A 20689-nucleotide genomic window follows, 5' to 3' on the forward strand; every position below is an offset into this window, starting at 1 on the left:
TAGGTATTCGGCTGTCGTGACAGGGACTCTACATGTAATAAGTTCTTGATGTTTAGGCGTTTGTCGGGGGAAGATGTATGATTGTGGACCTACCTGGAGGTTCGAGTGTTAAATAGTGAGGGATTAAAGGTAACGCCCCTGTGAGTCTCACCTAGTAGTCAAACCTTTGTCCATTATGGCACTGCAAACCACATAAACATTAGTTAGGTCCTTAGCGCAACATTAAATAATTCCTTTCCCTGACAATGACTTCGGAATAAATGGACAAAAACACCGCCACAATACACCGCCACAGTTTACACCTCCAAGGCCTACAAACCTCGCCTGGCACGTGTTACACAAGGACCGCGGGGTCGCGGACGGGAGATGTCAGGAGTAGCATGCCGCAGAGGGCGTGACCTGGGCGAGCCGGCGAGTTGGGAGGCTATGATTGGCTGAGGAGTGCGCCAATGTGACGTCATCGGCCAGAGATATTAGCGACGGTCGGACGCCATTTCGAGCAGTTGAGGCAGTTCGTTGAACAGTGGCACACAGGGCACACAGGACTCAGCAGAGGCAGCATTTCGTGGGAGCAGTTCGTTGAACAGTTGGCACTGAACAGTTCGTTGAACAGTTGGCACTTGGCTGCCAGCACTCCCGCAGAGAGTCGAGTCGAGTGGCTATCAAAGGAGTCCTTCCTGTCCCTGGTCAAGTGGAGTTTGTGCCCGCGTTGGAGGTCGTCGACGCATGGTGCTTTTTGGTGCGTGGTGCTCGGCCTTGTGGGACTTGGAGCGAGGGACCTTGTGGTGTGCGATCGGGCCGAAAGGAGCGGTGTTGGACGGCCGCCACAAAGACGACGAAAGACAGACAAGATAAGCCCGCATCCGCGTACATTTTGAACGACGTGACGTATTCTTTTCGTAATTCATCTCCCTCGTTTTGTGTTTGCTGTCAGTCGTGTGGGGACGTCCCGATCTAGGATATTAGATTTACCGGCGGGCTTTTTCACTGGCTTTACTTTTCCATAATAAATCCTTGTATTATTTTCTGTATATATCTGAACGCAGTTTCCTGGGTGTTTGATTTTAATAGATAAGGCGGCGGGGGGGGGGGGGGGGGGGATCTCCAGACCATAGTAAATTTAATAAATGCTCAGAGGGCCGATAGTGAGCGAGCCAGTCGGGAATTGAATGACAAAATTGAAGGAATGGAAAGAAAAATGGAGTCCCAGGGGAAGGAATGTAGGGAAGGAATGAAGGGAATGAGTGATCGATTGGAGGAACAAATTGAAGGGATGGAAAATAAAATGGAGTCGCAGGGGAAGGAATGGAGGAATGAAATAAAGGAAAGGAATGAATTGGAAGGAAAAATTGGGGAAATGGCACAGCAGCTGGGGGAACGAATTGATGGCATAGAAGGGAGAGTGAAAAACCAAATTACAGACAGACTGGGGAAATTTGAGGGTAAAGTAGAAACTCAAATGGGGGAGATGGAAAAAGCCATAGGGGTGGAAATTGAATTGAAACGGGAAGAATTAATGTCAAAAATAGAGGAGGGCGTGACGCAGGCTGTCCAAATGGGGGAAAAGTTGGAGGGTCAGATTGGTGCCACAAATGCTCGAATTGATAAAGCAAATGGGGAATGCCTGCAGGTAAACGTGGAGTGTCCACAGGTGAGCGGGGAAGGAAATTTGGAATGTGAGAGTTGTAATGGGGAATGTTTCCCACATTCTGGCCTGGTTGTTTATCGGGACCGTGTGGATGTCACAACACCCCAACCGGGGGATGAATTTGGAATTGTGCAGCACCAGGGCGGTGGTGCGGAGCAAGAGGGGGTAGAGTTTTTGGGGGTCCATGCGATAGAGCCGGACCGGGTATTTATTGGGGATATTGATCAAAGCCTGGCGGGGCCAGGAATGATTTGTGGAAATGATGAGGATGATTCGATCCAGCGGCTGGAGACCTGTGACAGTCCCATGGAGGTAGAGCTTGTCCAGGCCCAAAGGAGTCTGGGGGAAGAGGCGAGTTGGTCCAAGGAGGTGGTTGGAATGACCGAAAGGACGCTCACTGTACACTGCTATTTGGAAACAGAGGCTCCAAAATTGGACAACCAGTTGGGGGAGTGTGTTGGCTCCGGGCTGGATTTGGATCTTGGAGGATCGGGAGATAGAGCTTCTGGAGATTTGGTCCCTGTAGGGAATTTGGATCAACTGCAGGGAGGGGCAGAACAACCGGTGGTAGAGGTTGTTCCCTGCAGCTGCGGTTTGGCAGTGGGAATGAAAATTTGTAAAATAAAATTTAAAATAAAATTACAATGGGAACTTGATTTGGAGCAGCCATGGTGGGGATTGGTCCCCGGGCTGCGGGATTTGGACATGGAGAGGTCATGGGTGATGGCCTCGGGCAAAAGTTGCCCCTGTCAAAATTTGGGTATGCCAGCCAGCTGGGGGGCTGTGATGGCGAGATTTGGACGTGGGGTCCAGCCTTGGGTGTCGAGATACGACCTGGTGGCTCGAGCCGGCGGGGTCACCGGACCCTGGTGGGGGTTAAGACCTCCAGGGAGGTCCGAGGTGGTTTCTCAAGCCTGGGATGGCAAATATTGAGGACCACTAGGGGGAGGTGTTGTGGGTCGCGCTTTGGTGGTGGCACCGCAGATGGCCAGCTTGGGCCTGATGTAGTAATCACCCGGGCATGCGACCTGACACCCTCTCCCTGAGACTTTGGGACAACTAGCATGTGGTGACCTGGCATGGTGGTTGGTCTATGGACGCGGGTCAAACCGAATGGACAGGGATGGAGATAGCCTGCCGGACAACCATTGGGGCATCTGTGGAACGTGATGGTGTGAGTGACCTTCCACAGATGCTCCGTTATGATTTATGGACTCTCGGGTTGGGAAGAGAGCCATGGGGATGTGAATCGGGAGATGTGTAACGAGCCGAGCATATGGGCCATGCTCGGCTGGCATGTGTATGGCAAAGCATCCTTCTTTGGTGAGGTTAATAAAAGGTGACAAATGTTTGGCATGGGTAATCTGTGGGTTAGATGCAAATTTAAGGGTGGATTTTGAAATGCCATGGTGGACACTGTACAGTGACGCCATTATTGATCCAGGTGTGTAGACCAAAGTGTTGGAGGCTGTGATGAAATTAATAGGGTAGCAAGACACAGCTTTCATCTGGTTGCGGGGGCAACTGTGCTGATATTTGGGACGCGGGATGATGGGGATGTAGTTGTGTAGCCTGAGGGTCAACGTGGTGCTGTGCGTGTCCGAGGTGTGTGGACCATGTCTTCTGGGTGGGTCTCCTGGTGGAGCATGGCTGTTGACTGAACCTTGGTGTGGTCAAGTGTGGGTGAGCACTGGGGGGCTGCAGTTCTGTAGTCGGACTGGGGGATGATGGGGAGGTGCAGGGGACGTGGCTGTAGGGATGCCACGCACTGCGACCGTGCCCCCCAGGGCCGAGGTTGTGTGTGCGGTAGTGTGTGTTGTGGCAGCAAGTGCTCACCACATTGGCCAGCTGGGGCTGCTGCAGCTGTGTTCCTCGCAGGGGGGCCGAAGGATGGATGGTGGGTCGCACCCTTATGGACACTCATGGGCCATGTTGGCGTTTTGACTGCTCACCTTGTCCCGGTGACCCTTGCACAGTAGAGGTGCAGAGCTGTCGTGGCCATAGGTAGTTGTGTAGCGATGATCACCGTTGGATGCGGATCCACATACCTGCCAGTGTAGTGGGGACAAAAGAGAAATTTGGAAGTATTTGGTAGGCCCAATGTGAAATTTTGAGAATTGTATGGGTGGATTGCACTTTGAACCTGACCAACCTGCAACTACCTGCACTTGAGGTGAGTGTTTTGAGGAGTACTGTCCCAGGCTTCAGGATTTGCTTTGGGAAATTGGGGACATGTAATTTGGAGTTGGGAGGCGGGTGAGAGTGATGACATGGCCGGTGAGGGGATGGAATGGGAGCCACAGTGTCTTGTGGGTGGCGTATGTTTTTGTATTGTGGTTAGGTGTTTTGATGTGGTCGTGAGAGTGGAACCTGGAGAGTGAGTGATGATTATTGGAGATAATGAGGGGCGATACTTGTGCTTTTGGAAATGTGCTTTTGGAAATGTGTGATGGTTTAAATGTGAACTGGGGGATTTCACATGTGGCAGGCCATGGCAAGCCTTGTAACACCTTTTACACCAAGAATTGTGCTGAATTGTGCTGAGTTGTGTGGAGAATTGAATGGCAGCGGGGGAGGAAGTGTGTTTTGGGGTCTTGTGGGTGGGGAAGGTGTGTGTGTCCGCAGGTACAGAGCAAGCTCTGAGGAGCGATGCCTGCGGGCCCCCCTCTGCGGCAATTACCCCTGGCAGCCGGTGGTAACTGGAAATTGGAGCTCGTCGGTGGAGGGTCTGGTTGGGCGCCGCGGGGTGAGGAAGTCCCCCGGTGACCCGTGTTGCTGCACGAAAGCAGGAGGCAAAGGAGCCTGGTGTGTGTGGAGACCCTCACCGGCGAGGTAACGGCGGAAAGGGGCTGTTGGGCTGTCACGGGGCCAAGAGGTAAAGGGGGGGGGGGGGGGCAATGAACTTGTAAGTCGGTTGACTTGTTTTTGGGACTGCGGGCACCACAGCCTGATGCGCCCCCACCATCTTTTTGTGCGGTACCTCCCCGCTGCCTAGTTGAGGAATGCACACACACGTGAATGACATCAATGCCATGGTCCTGCAGGGGGTGTATTGAAATAAGTGCTTTGTTGATTTTTGAAATGCCTTGATGACCTATGGAATGAGAATGAGTGGTTAAGGGGTCTGTGTTGCATGAATGTGGGCGAAATCCACCGAGCCGTGTCACTCACCTGTAACCTCTGGACAGGGCCCGTGGAAATTTAGGGGGATGCATTGGGGATGGCCCCGCAGGTAAGGTTGTGTCTTGTGGCATCCACCGGGGGACGCGGTCTGTAGACCGGGGTATGTACAAAGGTTAGAGTTTTGAGTTTTGGAAAGATGGTTAAGTTTTGTGGTTAAGTTAGTGTTGTGTGTTGTTTGTTTCCTCCCTCCACAGGAACAACGAAGAAAATGTACATACTTGCATGATGGTTAAGGGGTTCAGCATGTTAAGGAAGTGTAGGTAGGTAGTCCGACTCACTTCCCACAGCCCTTCCTGATTTATTTCATAGGTTAATTAAGTGTGTGACAGTAAGTGTTAAGGCTGGAATGGTAGCGCCTGCGGTGAACCTTGCAGGAGCTACGGTTCCAGGGGGGGGGGCTGTGTTATGAATTTGGTAGAGCAACATCTAGAGCTAGGTAGATCTGAATAGGTAGGTATTCGGCTGTCGTGACAGGGACTCTACATGTAATAAGTTCTTGATGTTTAGGCGTTTGTCGGGGGAAGATGTATGATTGTGGACCTACCTGGAGGTTCGAGTGTTAAATAGTGAGGGATTAAAGGTAACGCCCCTGTGAGTCTCACCTAGTAGTCAAACCTTTGTCCATTATGGCACTGCAAACCACAAACATTAGTTAGGTCCTTAGCGCAACATTAAATAATTCCTTTCCCTGACAATGACTTCGGAATAAATGGACAAAAACACCGCCACAATACACCGCCACCGTTTACACCTCCAAGGCCTACAAACCTCGCCTGGCACGTGTTACACAAGGACCGCGGGGTCGTGGACGGGAGATGTCAGGAGTAGCATGCCGCAGAGGGCGTGACCTGGGCGAGCCGGCGAGTTGGGAGGCTGTGATTGGCTGAGGAGTGCGCCAATGTGACGTCATCGGCCAGAGATATTAGCGACGGTCGGACGCCATTTCGAGCAGTTGAGGCAGTTCGTTGAACAGTGGCACACAGGGCACACAGGACTCAGCAGAGGCAGCATTTCGTGGGAGCAGTTCGTTGAACAGTTGGCACTGAACAGTTCGTTGAACAGTTGGCACTTGGCTGCCAGCACTCCCGCAGAGAGTCGAGTCGAGTGGCTATCAAAGGAGTCCTTCCTGTCCCTGGTCAAGTGGAGTTTGTGCCCGCGTTGGAGGTCGTCGACGCATGGTGCTTTTTGGTGCGTGGTGCTCGGCCTTGTGGGACTTGGAGCGAGGGACCTCGTGGTGTGCGATCGGGCCGAAAGGAGCGGTGTTGGACGGCCGCCACAAAGACGACGAAAGACAGACAAGATAAGCCCGCATCCGCGTACATTTTGAACGACGTGACGTATTCTTTTCGTAATTCATCTCCCTCGTTTTGTGTTTGCTGTCAGTCGTGTGGGGACGTCCCGATCTAGGATATTAGATTTACCGGCGGGCTTTTTCACTGGCTTTACTTTTCCATAATAAATCCTTGTATTATTTTCTGTATATATCTGAACGCAGTTTCCTAGGTGTTTGATTTTAATAGATAAGGCGGCCGGGGGGGGGGGGGGGGGGGGGGGAGCTTCGCCGTGTCCGCCATTCCGCGCGTTTAACTTTGTGTTGAGCTTTAATCCGCCATTGAGTTTTCGCCTCGGGAGTTAAAGTCTCGCAAATCGGCCATCCGTAACTGTGGCGTTAATCACGGTTGCGTAACAATAAATAGAGTCGGTGTGTGAGAAAATGATCCCGTAAACTGTCAATCGCCAAAATGGACGCGTGATGCCTGCCTACGAGATCGGTGCCTGTGCGTGTGTGAGTTACTATGTGCGTGTGTGAGTTACTATGTGCGTGTGTGAGTTACTATGTGCGTGTGTGAGTTACTATGTGCGTGTGTGAGTTACTATGTGCGTGTGTGAGTTACTATGTGCGTGTGTGAGTTACTATGTGAGTGTGTGAGTTACTATGTGCGTGTGTGTTACTATGTGCGTGTGTGTGTTACTATGTGCGTGTGTGTGTTACTATGTGCGTGTGTGTGTTACTATGTGCGTGAGTGAGTTACTATGTGCGTGCGTGAGTTACTATGTGCGTGCGTGAGTTACTATGTGCGTGCGCGAGTTACTATGTGCGTGCGCGAGTTACTATGTGCGTGCGCGAGTTACTATGTGCGTGCGCGAGTTACTATGTGCGTGCGCGAGTTACTATGTGCGTGCGCGAGTTACTATGTGCGTGCGCGAGTTACTATGTGCGTGCGCGAGTTACTATGTGCGTGCGCGAGTTACTATGTGCGTGCGCGAGTTACTATGTGCGTGCGCGAGTTACTATGTGCGTGCGCGAGTTACTATGTGCGTGCGCGAGTTACTATGTGCGTGCGCGAGTTACGATGTGCGTGCGCGAGTTACGATGTGCGTGCGCGAGTTACGATGTGCGTGCGCGAGTTACGATGTGCGTGCGCGAGTTACGATGTGCGTGCGCGAGTTACTATGTGCGTGCGCGAGTTACTATGTGCGTGCGCGAGTTACTATGTGCGTGCGCGAGTTACTATGTGCGTGCGCGAGTTACTATGTGCGTGCGCGAGTTACTATGTGCGTGCGCGAGTTACTATGTGCGTGCGCGAGTTACTATGTGCGTGCGCGAGTTACTATGTGCGTGCGCGAGTTACTATGTGCGTGCGCGAGTTACTATGTGCGTGCGCGAGTTACTATGTGCGTGCGCGAGTTACTATGTGCGTGCGCGAGTTACTATGTGCGTGCGCGAGTTACTATGTGCGTGCGCGAGTTACTATGTGCGTGCGCGAGTTACTATGTGCGTGCGCGAGTTACTATGTGCGTGCGCGAGTTACTATGTGCGTGCGCGAGTTACTATGTGCGTGCGCGAGTTACTATGTGCGTGCGCGAGTTACTATGTGCGTGCGCGAGTTACTATGTGCGTGCGCGAGTTACTATGTGCGTGCGCGAGTTACTATGTGCGTGCGCGAGTTACTATGTGCGTGCGCGAGTTACTATGTGCGTGCGCGAGTTACTATGTGCGTGCGTGCGCGAGTTACTATGTGCGTGCGTGTGTTACTGTGTGTGTGTGTGTGCGTGTGTTACTGTGTGTGTGTGTGCGTGTGTTACTGTGTGTGTGTGTGTGTGCGCGTGTTACTCTGTGTGTGTGTGTGCGTGTGTTACTCTGTGTGTGTGTGTGTGTGTTACTCTGTGTGTGTGTGTGTGTGTTACTCTGTGTGTGTGTGTGTGTGTTACTCTGTGTGTGTGTGTGTTACTCTGTGTGTGTGTGTGTGTGTGTGTTACTCTGTGTGTGTGTTACTCTGTGTGTGTGTTACTCTGTGTGTGTGTGTGTGTGTGTTACTCTGTTACTCTGTGTGTGTGTGTTACTCTGTTACTCTGTGTGTGTGTGTTACTCTGTTACTCTGTGTGTGTGTGTGTTACTCTGTGTGTGTGTGTGTTACTCTGTGTGTGTGTGTGTTACTCTGTGTGTGTGTGTGTTACTCTGTGTGTGTGTGTGTTACTCTGTGTGTGTGTGTGTGTTACTCTGTGTGTGTGTGTGTTACTCTGTGTGTGTGTGTGTTACTCTGTGTGTGTGTGTGTTACTCTGTGTGTGTGTGTTACTCTGTGTGTGTGTGTTACTCTGTGTGTGTGTGTTACTCTGTGTGTGTGTGTTACTCTGTGTGTGTGTGTTACTCTGTGTGTGTGTGTTACTCTGTGTGTGTGTGTGTGTTACTCTGTGTGTGTGTGTGTTACTCTGTGTGTGTGTGTGTTACTCTGTGTGTGTGTGTGTTACTCTGTGTGTGTGTGTGTGTTACTCTGTGTGTGTGTGTGTGTTACTCTGTGTGTGTGTGTGTGTTACTCTGTGTGTGTATGTGTGTTACTCTGTGTGTGTGTGTTACTCTGTGTGTGTGTGTGTTACTCTGTGTGTGTGTGTGTTACTCTGTGTGTGTGTGTTACTCTGTGTGTGTGTGTGTTACTCTGTGTGTGTGTGTGTTACTCTGTGTGTGTGTTACTCTGTGTGTGTGTTACTCTGTGTGTGTGTGTGTTACTCTGTGTGTGTGTGTGTTACTCTGTGTGTGTGTGTGTTACTCTGTGTGTGTGTGTTACTCTGTGTGTGTGTGTGTTACTCTGTGTGTGTGTGTGTTACTCTGTGTGTGTGTGTGTTACTCTGTGTGTGTGTGTGTGTTACTCTGTGTGTGTGTGTGTGTGTTACTCTGTGTGTGTGTGTGTTACTCTGTGTGTGTGTGTGTTACTCTGTGTGTTACTCTGTGTGTGTGTGTGTTACTCTGTGTGTGTGTTACTCTGTGTGTGTGTTACTCTGTGTGTGTGTTACTCTGTGTGTGTGTTACTCTGTGTGTGTGTTACTCTGTGTGTGTGTTACTCTGTGTGTGTGTTACTCTGTGTGTGTGTTACTCTGTGTGTGTGTTACTCTGTGTGTGTGTTACTCTGTGTGTGTGTTACTCTGTGTGTGTGTTACTCTGTATGTGTGTTACTCTGTGTGTGTGTTACTCTGTGTGTGTGTTACTCTGTGTGTGTGTTACTCTGTGTGTGTGTTACTCTGTGTGTGTTACTCTGTGTGTGTTACTCTGTGTGTGTGTTACTCTGTGTGTGTGTTACTCTGTGTGTGTGTTACTCTGTGTGTGTGTGTTACTCTGTGTGTGTGTGTGTTACTCTGTGTGTGTGTGTTACTCTGTGTGTGTGTGTTACTCTGTGTGTGTGTTACTCTGTGTGTGTGTTACTCTGTGTGTGTGTTACTCTGTGTGTGTGTGTGTGTGTTACTCTGTGTGTGTGTGTGTGTTACTCTGTGTGTGTGTGTTACTCTGTGTGTGTGTGTGTGTGTGTGTTACTCTGTGTGTGTGTGTTACTCTTTGTGTGTGTGTGTGTGTTACTGGGTGTGTGTGTGTGTTACTGTGTGTGTTACTGTGTGTGTTACTGTGTGTGTGTGTGTGTTACTGTGTGTGTGCTACTGTGTGTGTGTGCTACTGTGTGTGTGTTACTGTGTGTGTGTTACTGTGTGTGTGTTACTGTGTGTGTGTTACTGAGTGCATGTGTTACTGTGTGCGTGTGTTACTGTGTGCGTGTGTTACTGTGTGCGTGTGTTACTGTGTGCGTGTGTTACTGTGTGCGTGTGTTACTGTGTGCGTGTGTTACTGTGTGCATTACTGAAACTGAACAAAACTGTCAGCTGAAGGAGCAAAATAATTTCATTGTCTTGCACAAGTGCTTTATTAAATTGCAGAAGCATAGCCTGGTACTTCGTAAGCAGTTTGTGAGTGTAACCTCCATGGGATAGTGTGTCACTCCACTGCATCAGAGTCCACTGTTCCTGCAATCTATTTTCAAAATTACCTCCAGATGATGGACCCAGAATGCGTACATCACATTCCTGTCAGGAAGCGACTCATTGTTATTCGGCTGTGCCGGGTACTTTTGCTTGTCTATAGTAATCAAAGGCAGTGTCCGTCCGTCCATACATCGGTATGTCTCCTCCATAACTCCAAAACCATGAAACCCATCGGCCCCAAACTTTGCAAGCTTGCACCTGGACCTCCAACAGATTGCAAGGATGAAAACAGGGTGTTTGGGTGTGTTATAACACCCTTTTTGAAGATGGGTTCGTTCGCAGATTCGCAGATCATCCGCATAATCATTCGCATATTAACGAGGTGCTCATAAGAAAAGAAACCCGATGTGGTGGCTTATCAATATGGCGGCCCGCCATCTTGGTCAGCCCACTGCACCTCACTGGGTTCTTAAGCCGCCATTTTATTTCGGCCAACTCAAACGTGCCTTGCCTTGGAAACACGATAGATTATATCATTACATAATTGAAGCATATCATCAAAACCTGGATTCGGACATGAGGATTTGATGTTGTAGATGAAATATTGTCCAAATTTGGAGTGACATCTGAAAATTTACCATATCTTGCGATTTTATAAACAAGTGTATATATGCATTTATTTAAGCGAGGCTGGGATTCTCATTCTGGGGTTAGTTTTTTATTTATTTAACTTTGTCAGGTAAAACGCATCTCACTATACAAGATGCCAGTGATAGATATACGCATCTTGCTTGCTATACGAGATCAGCACCAGTGTGTGTGCGTGTTAGTGTGTGTGTGTGTGTGTTACTGTGTGTGTGTGCGTTACTGTGTGTGTGTGTGTGTGTTACTGTATGTCTGTGTGTGTTACTGTGTGTCTGTGCGTGTTACTGTGTGTCTGTGCGTGTTACTGTGTGTCTGTGTGTGTTACTGTGTGTCTGTGCATGTTACTGTGTGTCTGTGCATGTTACTGTGTGTCTGTGCGTGTTACTGTGCATCTGTGCGTGTTACTGTGCGTCTGTGCGTGTGTGTTACTGTGTGTGTGTGTGTGTGTGTGTGAGTGTGTGAGTGTGTGCGTTACTGAAACTGAATGAAACTGTCAGCCGAAAGAGGAAAAGAATGTCATGGTCTTACACGAATGGTTTATTAAATTGCAGAAGCATAGCCTAGTACTTCGTAAACAGTTTGTGAGTGTAACTTCCATGGGAGAGGGTGTCACTCCACTGCATCAGAGTCCACTGTACCTGCGATCTATTTTAAAAATTCCCTCTCGGTGATGGACCCAGATGGCGTATATTATATTCCCGTCAGGCAGAGACTCATTGTTACCCGGCAACGCCGAGTATTTTTGCTGGTGGTAAATATTATAATGCATCTGTCCAAGCCCATATTACACATACCTTCTATTGGTCGGTATCAGAATGCACACGTGTGAAAGCCAACATTACACGTATTGGCCAACAACGTACAAAAGTCTCGGAGATTAGATTTTAAAATAACTTTTCCGATTGAAGCAACACGCTTTGCAGAATTGGCTCGACATTTCGCACCTCGTGCATGATTTTAATGTGTTTCACATGTCGTAGATCTATGGTGTTACATGTGGATTTAATCACACACTGCATGTACTCGTTACCTGATTTTCTTTGATCGAAGCAGTTACCGGATTCCTGAACGTGCTTCACTCAGCGAAATGTGGTTAAAACATTAAAGTAATAGCATTTCATAGCAATACAGTCACGCAAAACCACGCGGCTCACTATTTAGAAAAACAAAATTAACATATTGGTTCATACAGGTATTTAAAATAAAAAAATAATGAAAGAATCGAGAGCATTTTCGGGTAAATAAGAAATTTGGAAATAAAATTATTTAAGTTTTATACATCGATCTTGAGCATTGTGCAATTTGGACAAAATTATGATGCATTACCAAACATTTTCTTAATCATGTGCTGTACCTTTAGAAACACCGTCTATGGAAGAATGGTCACATTCCTGTCGTAATCAAGCCTTTTGGCAAGCCAGATCACCCAACGCACAAGTACATCGATCCATGAAATTAACAGAATACTGTCCTGTATGATCCTCATTTATTTCACCTGCCTGTTTACCCGTGTGTTTTGTGTGTGCCTTTTACCTTTCACTTTACTGTCACGTTAAGTTGTTTTGCCTTGTGCAGAAAATGAGCGAAACAGTACAGGAAAATGGAACGAGTGACCATATGTTTTTCAAAAATGTTTAAAGATTATTGCTTCAATCATATTAAAATACGAAATTTGGTGTATGTCTGTCTGTCGGTCAGTCTGACGATTTTTGACTGCGATACATTCGGTTGTTACTTATCCAATCTCAACCAAACTTAACAGGAGGACTAAGGGTCACACGATGGAGGTTGTAACGAAATAATTTGCCCCCCACCCCCCTCCTCCTCAAGAGGGTTTTCTCCACCAAGGGTTTTTTGGGGGGTTGCGTGTGTAGGTGTATACCTGTGTTAAGATGGCTTTATCGTGGCGTTTTTCCAATGCCACTTCTAATAACAAAAGCATAATATACTCAACATCAAAATAAACTTATCAAATCTTTAGAAGGAAACTCATTGAAATCCTCCACGCAAAAATGAAAAATATTTGAACAGAGGTAAAGTTCACCTATCTTTACAAAACACGTCAATAAACAAGAGCTGGAAAACTGCGACGTCAGGATGAGCCTGGAGAAATGGCAGCAGAGGTGGTCTCAAAACTTAATTGACATAATGCTGACTAGTGACTAGTGAGATTGCCTTCCATGACGACCAGAGGTGTCCTGAAACGGGTGGAAATGCCGACCCATACCATCACACTGTCCTCCCCAACGATTGATCTGGCGAATACAGCATGATGCATACCTTTCCCCACCTCTGCGCCATACCCGTTGACGCCCATCAGCAGCATGGAGGCAAAATCTGTACTCATCACTGAACAAGACTGCACTCCACTGTTGGTGTGACTAGTGGCAATGCTGCAGACACTATCTTAGTCTGTTCCGCCGATGCACTGTGTTCAACACTGGACCTCTGCAAGGGCGTCTTGCCACCTGGCCCCGACTTCTCAAGCGCCTCAGCACAGTGGAGACACTGATGCGATTGTTGTGGTGACCTTTTGTCACTGCAGCTGTTTGTGTCGCAAGGCAGAAACGATCATGAAGATGCTGCAGCACAATCCAGCGATCTTGGTTTGGGGTGGTTACCCGTGGTCTCCCTCTTCGTGGACCATCATTCACAGTTCCAGTTTCACCATAACGCCTGGCCAGGTTGGAAATTGCAGGCTGTGAGCAACCAATATGTTGGGCAATTGTTCACTGGCTTCCACCAGCCTCAAGCATCCAAATTGCCCTTAAACGCTGTTCACATATCAGGCGTGGCATCTGAATTTTCTTGTTGTTTTCCCTGTCAGAAGCCTCTAGAGTGACTACAGACAGCAGTAAATGAATATCTAACCACAAGAACTGAAGGATTTCATTATGAGGGTCATTATTTAAAGGGAAAGATCTCTATACAGAACCACTCAAGCATGCCATTGTTGATCAACCAGGTGATTGAAGTGAAGTTCCCGTTACATAATCAGCCATTACAATTGAAGAAACGTGTTTGTAAAGCTGCACATTTCAAAAAATGAAAGTGATAAGTTAATTTTGATGTTCAGTTTATTAATGTTATCACAAAACAATATTAATATTAATAATATCCCACCTCTCCAAGGGGTGTTTCCTCCCTGGTCAAACACCATGTTAAGTATAAATAATGTTGCAGTTTTGAGAATAAAGGCAAACCCCCCCCCCCCCCCCTCTTAGTTAGTTGCACCACAACATGTAGCCTCGCTTAGTTCAGTTATGTCTTATTGAATGTTCAGTATAGTCTCCTTTCCTGTGTTAGTATGCGTTGAGAAAGGCCAGTAAGTGTAGGCCTCATTGGGTTGGAATACCATGTGCTAGGGCCTGGAACAAGTCTGGGAGGCCCGAGGGAGGAGCTAAAGGGGAGTGGCCAACAGCGGCAAACAGCCAATGGGAGCTAAAGGGGAGTGGCCAGCGACGGCAGCCAGGGGAGGTGCTTGGGACATTCGGGTGGGACTCTGGGAGGGGCTATAAAACCTAGCCCCGGGTCCCCGAACTCTCTGCCCCCAAACTCGCTCGAGCCCAGGACTCCGAAGCACGAGCGCTCTCCCCGTGGCCAAGCTCCCAGCTCTCTCTGCGCTCGAAAGCACGAACTCTCTCTGTAGTCTGCGTTCTGCCCCTGCTCTGTGCTGCCACTGTATTAAGCGCTTTCGCAGGACGATCTCTCCCGAGGCCCGAGACTCCAACGATCTCCCTGCCTGGGCTCCCTGGACGCGCCGCGAACATCTCAAGGGACACGCCCAGCGAGCTGACCAGGGCGAACGGCACCAACGACCGCGCTTTAAGCGCGTCCTTCTTCTTCTGTCCTATCCCCGTGTGAGTGAGAGGGCCCTTGTCTGGGTAACCAAGTTAAGGACGTTAAGTTTCTACCCTGTGTCTCTTCCTTGCCTTGACCATTGTACATTTATAAATAAACCTGTGTTCTTCGCTTCCATTTGGCCGTTCACGTCTTTTCCCACCATTGGCCTCGCATTGTACGAAGTAAAACCGCTCAATTGGGTTCAATAATAATTAACGGCACGAGTCACGTGACACGCAAACCGCTCGGGCGTATCAGACTAGCGTGACTCGTGCGAGGTTCAGCCCCCGTCTTCATGCCGGCGTGAGTATAGAAGGTACTTGGGATTTTACCAGAGACCCTTCCGCACGCTCGCTACGGGGGTGGCGGCTGGAATTGCTCCGCAATCCGCCCGAGTGTAAAGTGGGTAGCGGCTGGAATTGCTCCGCAATCCGCCCCACGAGTGTAAAGTGGGTAGCGGCCTCGTGGACTCGAAGGCCCGAGGGGGAAAAGGGTTTAACCCCCCTTTGTACGTCGACGGGCTCAAGATCCGCAACAATAACATATCGTGGCATTTTGGTTGGAGCACCGACCCCTTCCAGAAGTAAAAATATTATAAACCACAAACACGTATGATTACCTTTTTAAGCAGTCTCTATGCTGTTTAATACGAAACTGAAATAAATTTGAAGGAATTCGGACATCAGTATATGCTTACTACGTCGACAAACACACCTGATCGAAGATCTACTGTAGTCTCTATACCCTACAAGGGTAAACAGCACGACCTTTCCTGCCACTTGGGTTGAGTTCTTCCAAGGCATTTTTTGTGGTGTTTTTCCAAAGCCGCTTCTCATTAAAAAAAAGTAACTAGAAAGAGCAATCAAAGACTGCAGTCCCTCGCCAGGACGTGTTTTCAATGTTTTTTGTTAAGGCTTTTGTGTTAAAACAAATATGGCGGCCGAACCACGTGACGGATAACGTCATTGTTATATATATATTTTATCCCTAGATGATGCTCAAGAAATTTCATCTTGATTGGATGAAGTTTGGTACTTGTCGAATTATGATGTCATAATGGAGGCACCTATGACATCATCATTAACATATGTTATTCCACATGGAGAGTTCTTTACAATGAGCCATGTCTCAATTTTTTTCTATTCAGCGCTTTCGGAGATCGAGGTGCAAAGTTTTTCGTTTTTTTTTTCCAAGATGGTGGCCAAACCACGTGATCTATGACGTCGTAATTATCATTACAAAATTCGACACGTGGAGGTGCACCGATCATGAAAATGTCCTGTCAATCAGACCAACGGTTGCAGAGAAAATCTTATTTATTCTGTGCAGACAAACAAACAAAGACAAACAAACAAACAAACAAACAAACGCAATACCCTCTCCTCTGGCGAGGGTAAAAATAACGCTGATGATAATAATGTAATATTAATGATATTACGAAGCAATATCCCCACTCCCCAAGGGGTTTTGTGACTTGCGATATTTCCACCCCCTACGCCTCCCTCCCCACACCATAACAAAAGCAAGTTTTATTATAGGGAGTTTAGAATGGTGAGGCATGGTCAGATCTTTTCAATCACCTAATCTAACATAAATAATAGTAATAATAGTTGGCAATAATATGGATAATAACATGACCCCCTGCTGCTCCCATGGTGAGCAGGTGTACTAGTTCCTTAAAGCATGCAAAAATGCCATCGATCAGGGTTTATTTTTTATTTTAACCGTCACACAGCTCGGTAAACAGTAACGTTGAAAAAGCAAATCAAAATAATGCGAAATGCACGTTGATTTCCCCAAGCAACAAAGTCAGCAAAAATCAAATCTTTATGTCGAAGTAAGCACTCAAAGCAAAGTACAGTCGGACCTCGACATTCACAGACCCGACGTATTCGCGGTTCATAACATGAGACCTGCCTCTATATTTGCGCTTCACTTTTTCGTGGTAAAAGAAAAAATATATATACATTTAAATTTATTTACATATATACGTATGTATATCAATTCAGCCTTGGAATTCTTCCACAGAAACCTGTTCTCTCTTATGAGCAGATTTATCCCATCTCGTCTTCAATTATCTTACCCATCCTCTCGCTCTTGGTACTCTGAATCATGTGGTGAGGCAGTTGCTTTAAAACAACTTGCATTTTCCTCCTGGAAGGAAATCCACCTGAAGACAACTCGGATCATTCCACAAAGCTCACAACAAGTGTGTCTACTCTCGGGAGAGCCAGAAAATAACATCTGTCCAATCTTAAGAATGAGCCTTCAAAAATTGTCTCCCTCCTCTGAAACGTTGTGGTGCCTTGTCAAGCCTTGCACCCTTTGTCATCTCCGTGATTTGGACCCTCAGGTATCTGCAGGACGTACGCAGTCCAGCAGCAACACCCATCCTCATAAAACTGCCTGAACCCAGAACCACTGTTTACCTCCACTCATTTATTCCTCTTCCTCTACCCACCCCCCCACACACCTGTGGAACCATCTTCCACTTCCATACTCTCTTCAATCTCATTCTTGTTCACCAATCTCCCCTCCACCCCCATTCAAACAATATCCCCACATTCACGGAATTTTCTGCATCTCCCCACATGTGTCGGGGGGGTCCGACTGTACTTACTACATGAAACCCGGATCGGCAAACGACCCGATTAGGCTCACCCTTCAACAGCAGGCGAGCGCTCAGAGCGATGTCTGCGAAGACTGTGACGCGGTCGGGGTGGACGAAATCGACGATCTCGATGGGGCCCATCACGTTCCGCCTCACGCAGAGACTCCCCAGAAACCGACTCGGGTGCTGTGGGTGCTGCGTGATCTGGCTGGTTTGTGGTGTCAGCAAGGAAGGGTGTGAGCAGAACGCCACGTTCCATGTCTTGCATCATCTGGCTCCAGAGCTAAGAGGAATGGGGGCATACGAGTTTACTGATAAGAAAATGGCAAAGTAGGATATTTGAACCTTTTTATAACAAGTATTTGATAGCCATTTGTAAGCAAAGGTTTGGAAAGCCAACATTCAATGAGTGCAAAGTCAGGCCGCCAGCTTCTTTAATGATGGTTTTAATTTTTTTTTAAATAGTCAAACTAATTATGGTGTTGTCTGATCTATCCACATTTGCACGTGATTTATGCAACAGCTTCATTCACCTTATGAGATGGTAAAAACGCACAAAAAGCAATAAAACAACTCATTTATGGAATGGAGGTCACAATTATAAATCGTATCATCATTATAGTCCTTGAGCCCAGACCTCAATTTTCACATATTGGTACCACCCAGAGGGACCAAACCAAATTGCTATTTTCAGCTTGCTAGATGTCCCTAGTTTACATTTTGGTATGATAGCCTTTGTAGATGAGTAGCTTAATGGTGGTTATCACCTCATATGTAAACATACCCTGCGCAAAAAAGACGAAACACACGTTTTTCCTTGAACTTTACTCTAAGAATAACAACTTTATTAAGATAGTTAGGAAAGAGTCAAAAGTACATTTTGAGTTATTTTTCAGTAGAAAACAATCTTAAAATGTGTCTTTTTATGAACTGGGATGTTTCACACACTTGAAAGTAAATTGAAATAAATGTGTTCATACACTCAATGTTGTTACTTCTGGCAATGTCATTTCAAAGAACTTTTTATATTTACATGGATTCACACCCTTATTCTGTTTAGAAAAGCCTAAATAATAAAATAAAACCAATATGTCACTTATCATGTCATCACTTAATAACCCAAGTCAAAATTGAAATTTCTGTTACCGTGATACACACTCTCATACATGACTGTACACTGCCAAGTTAATCAGTGTCATCATCAGTGTCCGAGTCTGACAACTCTACTTCCAGCTCTTTTTCTCTGGCTTGGTTGGTGCAGGTTTGTAGTTTGCACATGTCTGTGCACTTCAAGCTATATGCCAGGCAGGTACAGTCCGGTAGTTTGCATGAGCGCACACATTTGCAGGACAGCAACTGGAGCACAGCTTCTGGTGCACGTGATCCACACATCCACTGCACAGCAAGCTTGCCCTCTTTATCTGTGGTCCAACCACAATCCTTGGGGTCAGGGATGAATGGGTGACTCTGCAAACACCTCCTCCAGATGGCCGCTTGATAGTTCGCACGGAGGGCATGCAGGAAGAGACAGTCCTCGCAGGGAGGCAGCTGGCTAGACTCCACTTCACCACGTCTCGCACAGAACAGTTGGAAGCGAAGCTTGTTGACTGTGGCAGTCTGTGCAGAAGGCATGTAGAGATGGCAGGTGACCTTTTGGAGTTTACTTAACAGCTCCCCAGATACCTCCCATGACTGACCAAGTTCAGCAAAGGCCTCCAGATAGGTCTTGTCAGACTTCATTCGCTTGAAGGCAGCCAACTTGCCACGTCCAGCAAATGCGCTGACTGTATCACAGCCTGTGTAGCCATGCATACCAATCAGTGCCTCACACACCTCACCTCCCAGAGCATGGCTCAGCTTCTGGATGTCAAGGTATCTTGTCCTGGCCTTGGTTCCGCACTTCATGTACATGGGACATGGGGACATGGGATGGACTTGGCAACAGCCAGGCACAGCACGAGGACATCTGTGTCTTCTGCACTGATCACAACGGACCTGATGCCAGATTCTCCTGCATGAACACCATGTAGTAAGATGCGGGTGTCAGCTTCTTCCTGTGAGGACTTTAGCTCTGTGGCCTCCTCCCAGTGCTCTTTCGACAGTTTGTAACATTGATGTCCACAGGTCACATACAGTAACTTGTTGTCAAGCTTCTGCCTGTGTTCTGGCCCCTTCCACGTCTGCACAAGGAACTCGATCAAGCTGGTTTTGTTAGATGAACTGGAGATGAACTTTCTCCACTGTTGAATGTTGTGCCCAGGTGCTATGGTCTTGAACTGCAATGCTGTGTCTCCTCCCCTGTTGACCCTTTCCGCATTTTTGATGGGTGTGTCTCTGTAGACATCGAAGACGACATCAATGCGGTGGCTCTTTCCACCTTCGTGGAGGACTTGAGACAGTGCTGATTCTGCCAGCTGTGAGAAGGTATTTTCATTTCCTTTCAGTTTATGGACTAGGCTCATCCCATCAATGACTGTTGCTGAGGGCTCTGGGATGACTTCTGCTGGAGAAACATTCTTTTCCAACTCCCTGGCAAAGGCAGCTTTGTTGGTCTTGCAGGGAGACCCATCACCATTGGCCAGAGCCCATGGCAGGGGCCCCAGTGGATGAGCCAGCACGTCACATGTGTAGTTTCCTGCTTTCGGCAACAAGTATCATCTGGCCAAACAGTTTCCTGTCAGCTTTGATGACTACTTCTTTGGCAGAGCTTTTACTACATGACTTATTTCTGATGTCTGAAAACGTCTTCAGCTTCTTCTTTGACATCTTGTCATGAAACGTTGTAGCTGGGGCAGCTGCTTCCAAGCGCTCTTGTTTGAATGTTTGATATGCCTCCTCTCCTACCTTGCGGGCGTCGAGAAGGTCCTTGGCAACTTCTGCTGGGGCCACCGCACCAGTTGACAGACTGACAAGCTCTCCATGGTCAAGGTCGAATGGATTCAACCAGCTGGTTTCCATCAGTGGAACCATGGACTGCATGTCAGCCTCATCTCTTCTGATTCTTGGCATCTGTAGGTCAGGGTGACTGAAGTTGTCATGTTGGCCTACATGAACCATGTCCCTTAGCTGTCTCATATAAGTGCTTCGGTACTCAGATGTCAGGTAGTAACGAGCCACAGCTCCAGGTTTCAGGCTGAACCCTTTTGTGCCTCCAGGTGTCTGGGTGTCCTTGTTGACAGTCTCTTCGATCGTCTGGTCCACAGGTATCCACCCAAAGGGATTCTTGCAGCCGATCTGCACAGAAAACACACCAGGATGCATGTCTTCTGGCAGTGGTATGTCCTCTGCTGAGCGTTCCAGCTTCTGGACACAAAGAGCTGTGTCAATCTCCTCTACTTGGGAGTAGGAAATAGCATGGCCAAGACGATTCAGACTTCGTATCAGTTCTGTGTTTCCTGTCAGTGACTTCACAGCAAATGGGAGGAGTATGTGCTTGGGTGGCTTAGTCTTGCCACAGGTGACAGCAAATACTAGATCACTGCCAAAAGAAGCAGCAAGACGCTGGACTCTTTCAGAG

The 20689-nt window shown here is 47.8% G+C and overlaps 2 protein-coding genes across 5 annotated transcripts in view; both read right to left on the bottom strand.

The window, feature by feature from the left end:
• LOC144890825 (uncharacterized) overlaps window positions 1-20689 on the bottom strand; it is a 75165-nt gene that overhangs the window by 50771 nt on the left and 3705 nt on the right. The gene's annotated exons all lie outside the window — the stretch shown is intronic.
• The window catches only part of RNF115 (ring finger protein 115), a 73706-nt gene that overhangs the window by 23252 nt on the left and 29765 nt on the right, over window positions 1-20689 (bottom strand). For all 4 annotated transcript variants that reach the window (XR_013622415.1, XR_010983244.2, XM_068106721.2 and 1 more), the window contains exon 4: window positions 17223-17455. Coding sequence is in view for 2 of the 4 variants with exons in the window: in XM_068106721.2 (XP_067962822.2) it covers window positions 17223-17455 (233 nt within the window). In the remaining 2 variants the exon portion in view is untranslated. The remainder of the gene's footprint in view (window positions 1-17222; window positions 17456-20689) is intronic.

This window comes from Myxine glutinosa, chromosome 2 (assembly GCF_964187855.1).
Source record: "Myxine glutinosa chromosome 2, kmMyxGlut1.1, whole genome shotgun sequence".
Lineage (NCBI taxonomy): Eukaryota > Metazoa > Chordata > Myxini > Myxiniformes > Myxinidae > Myxine > Myxine glutinosa.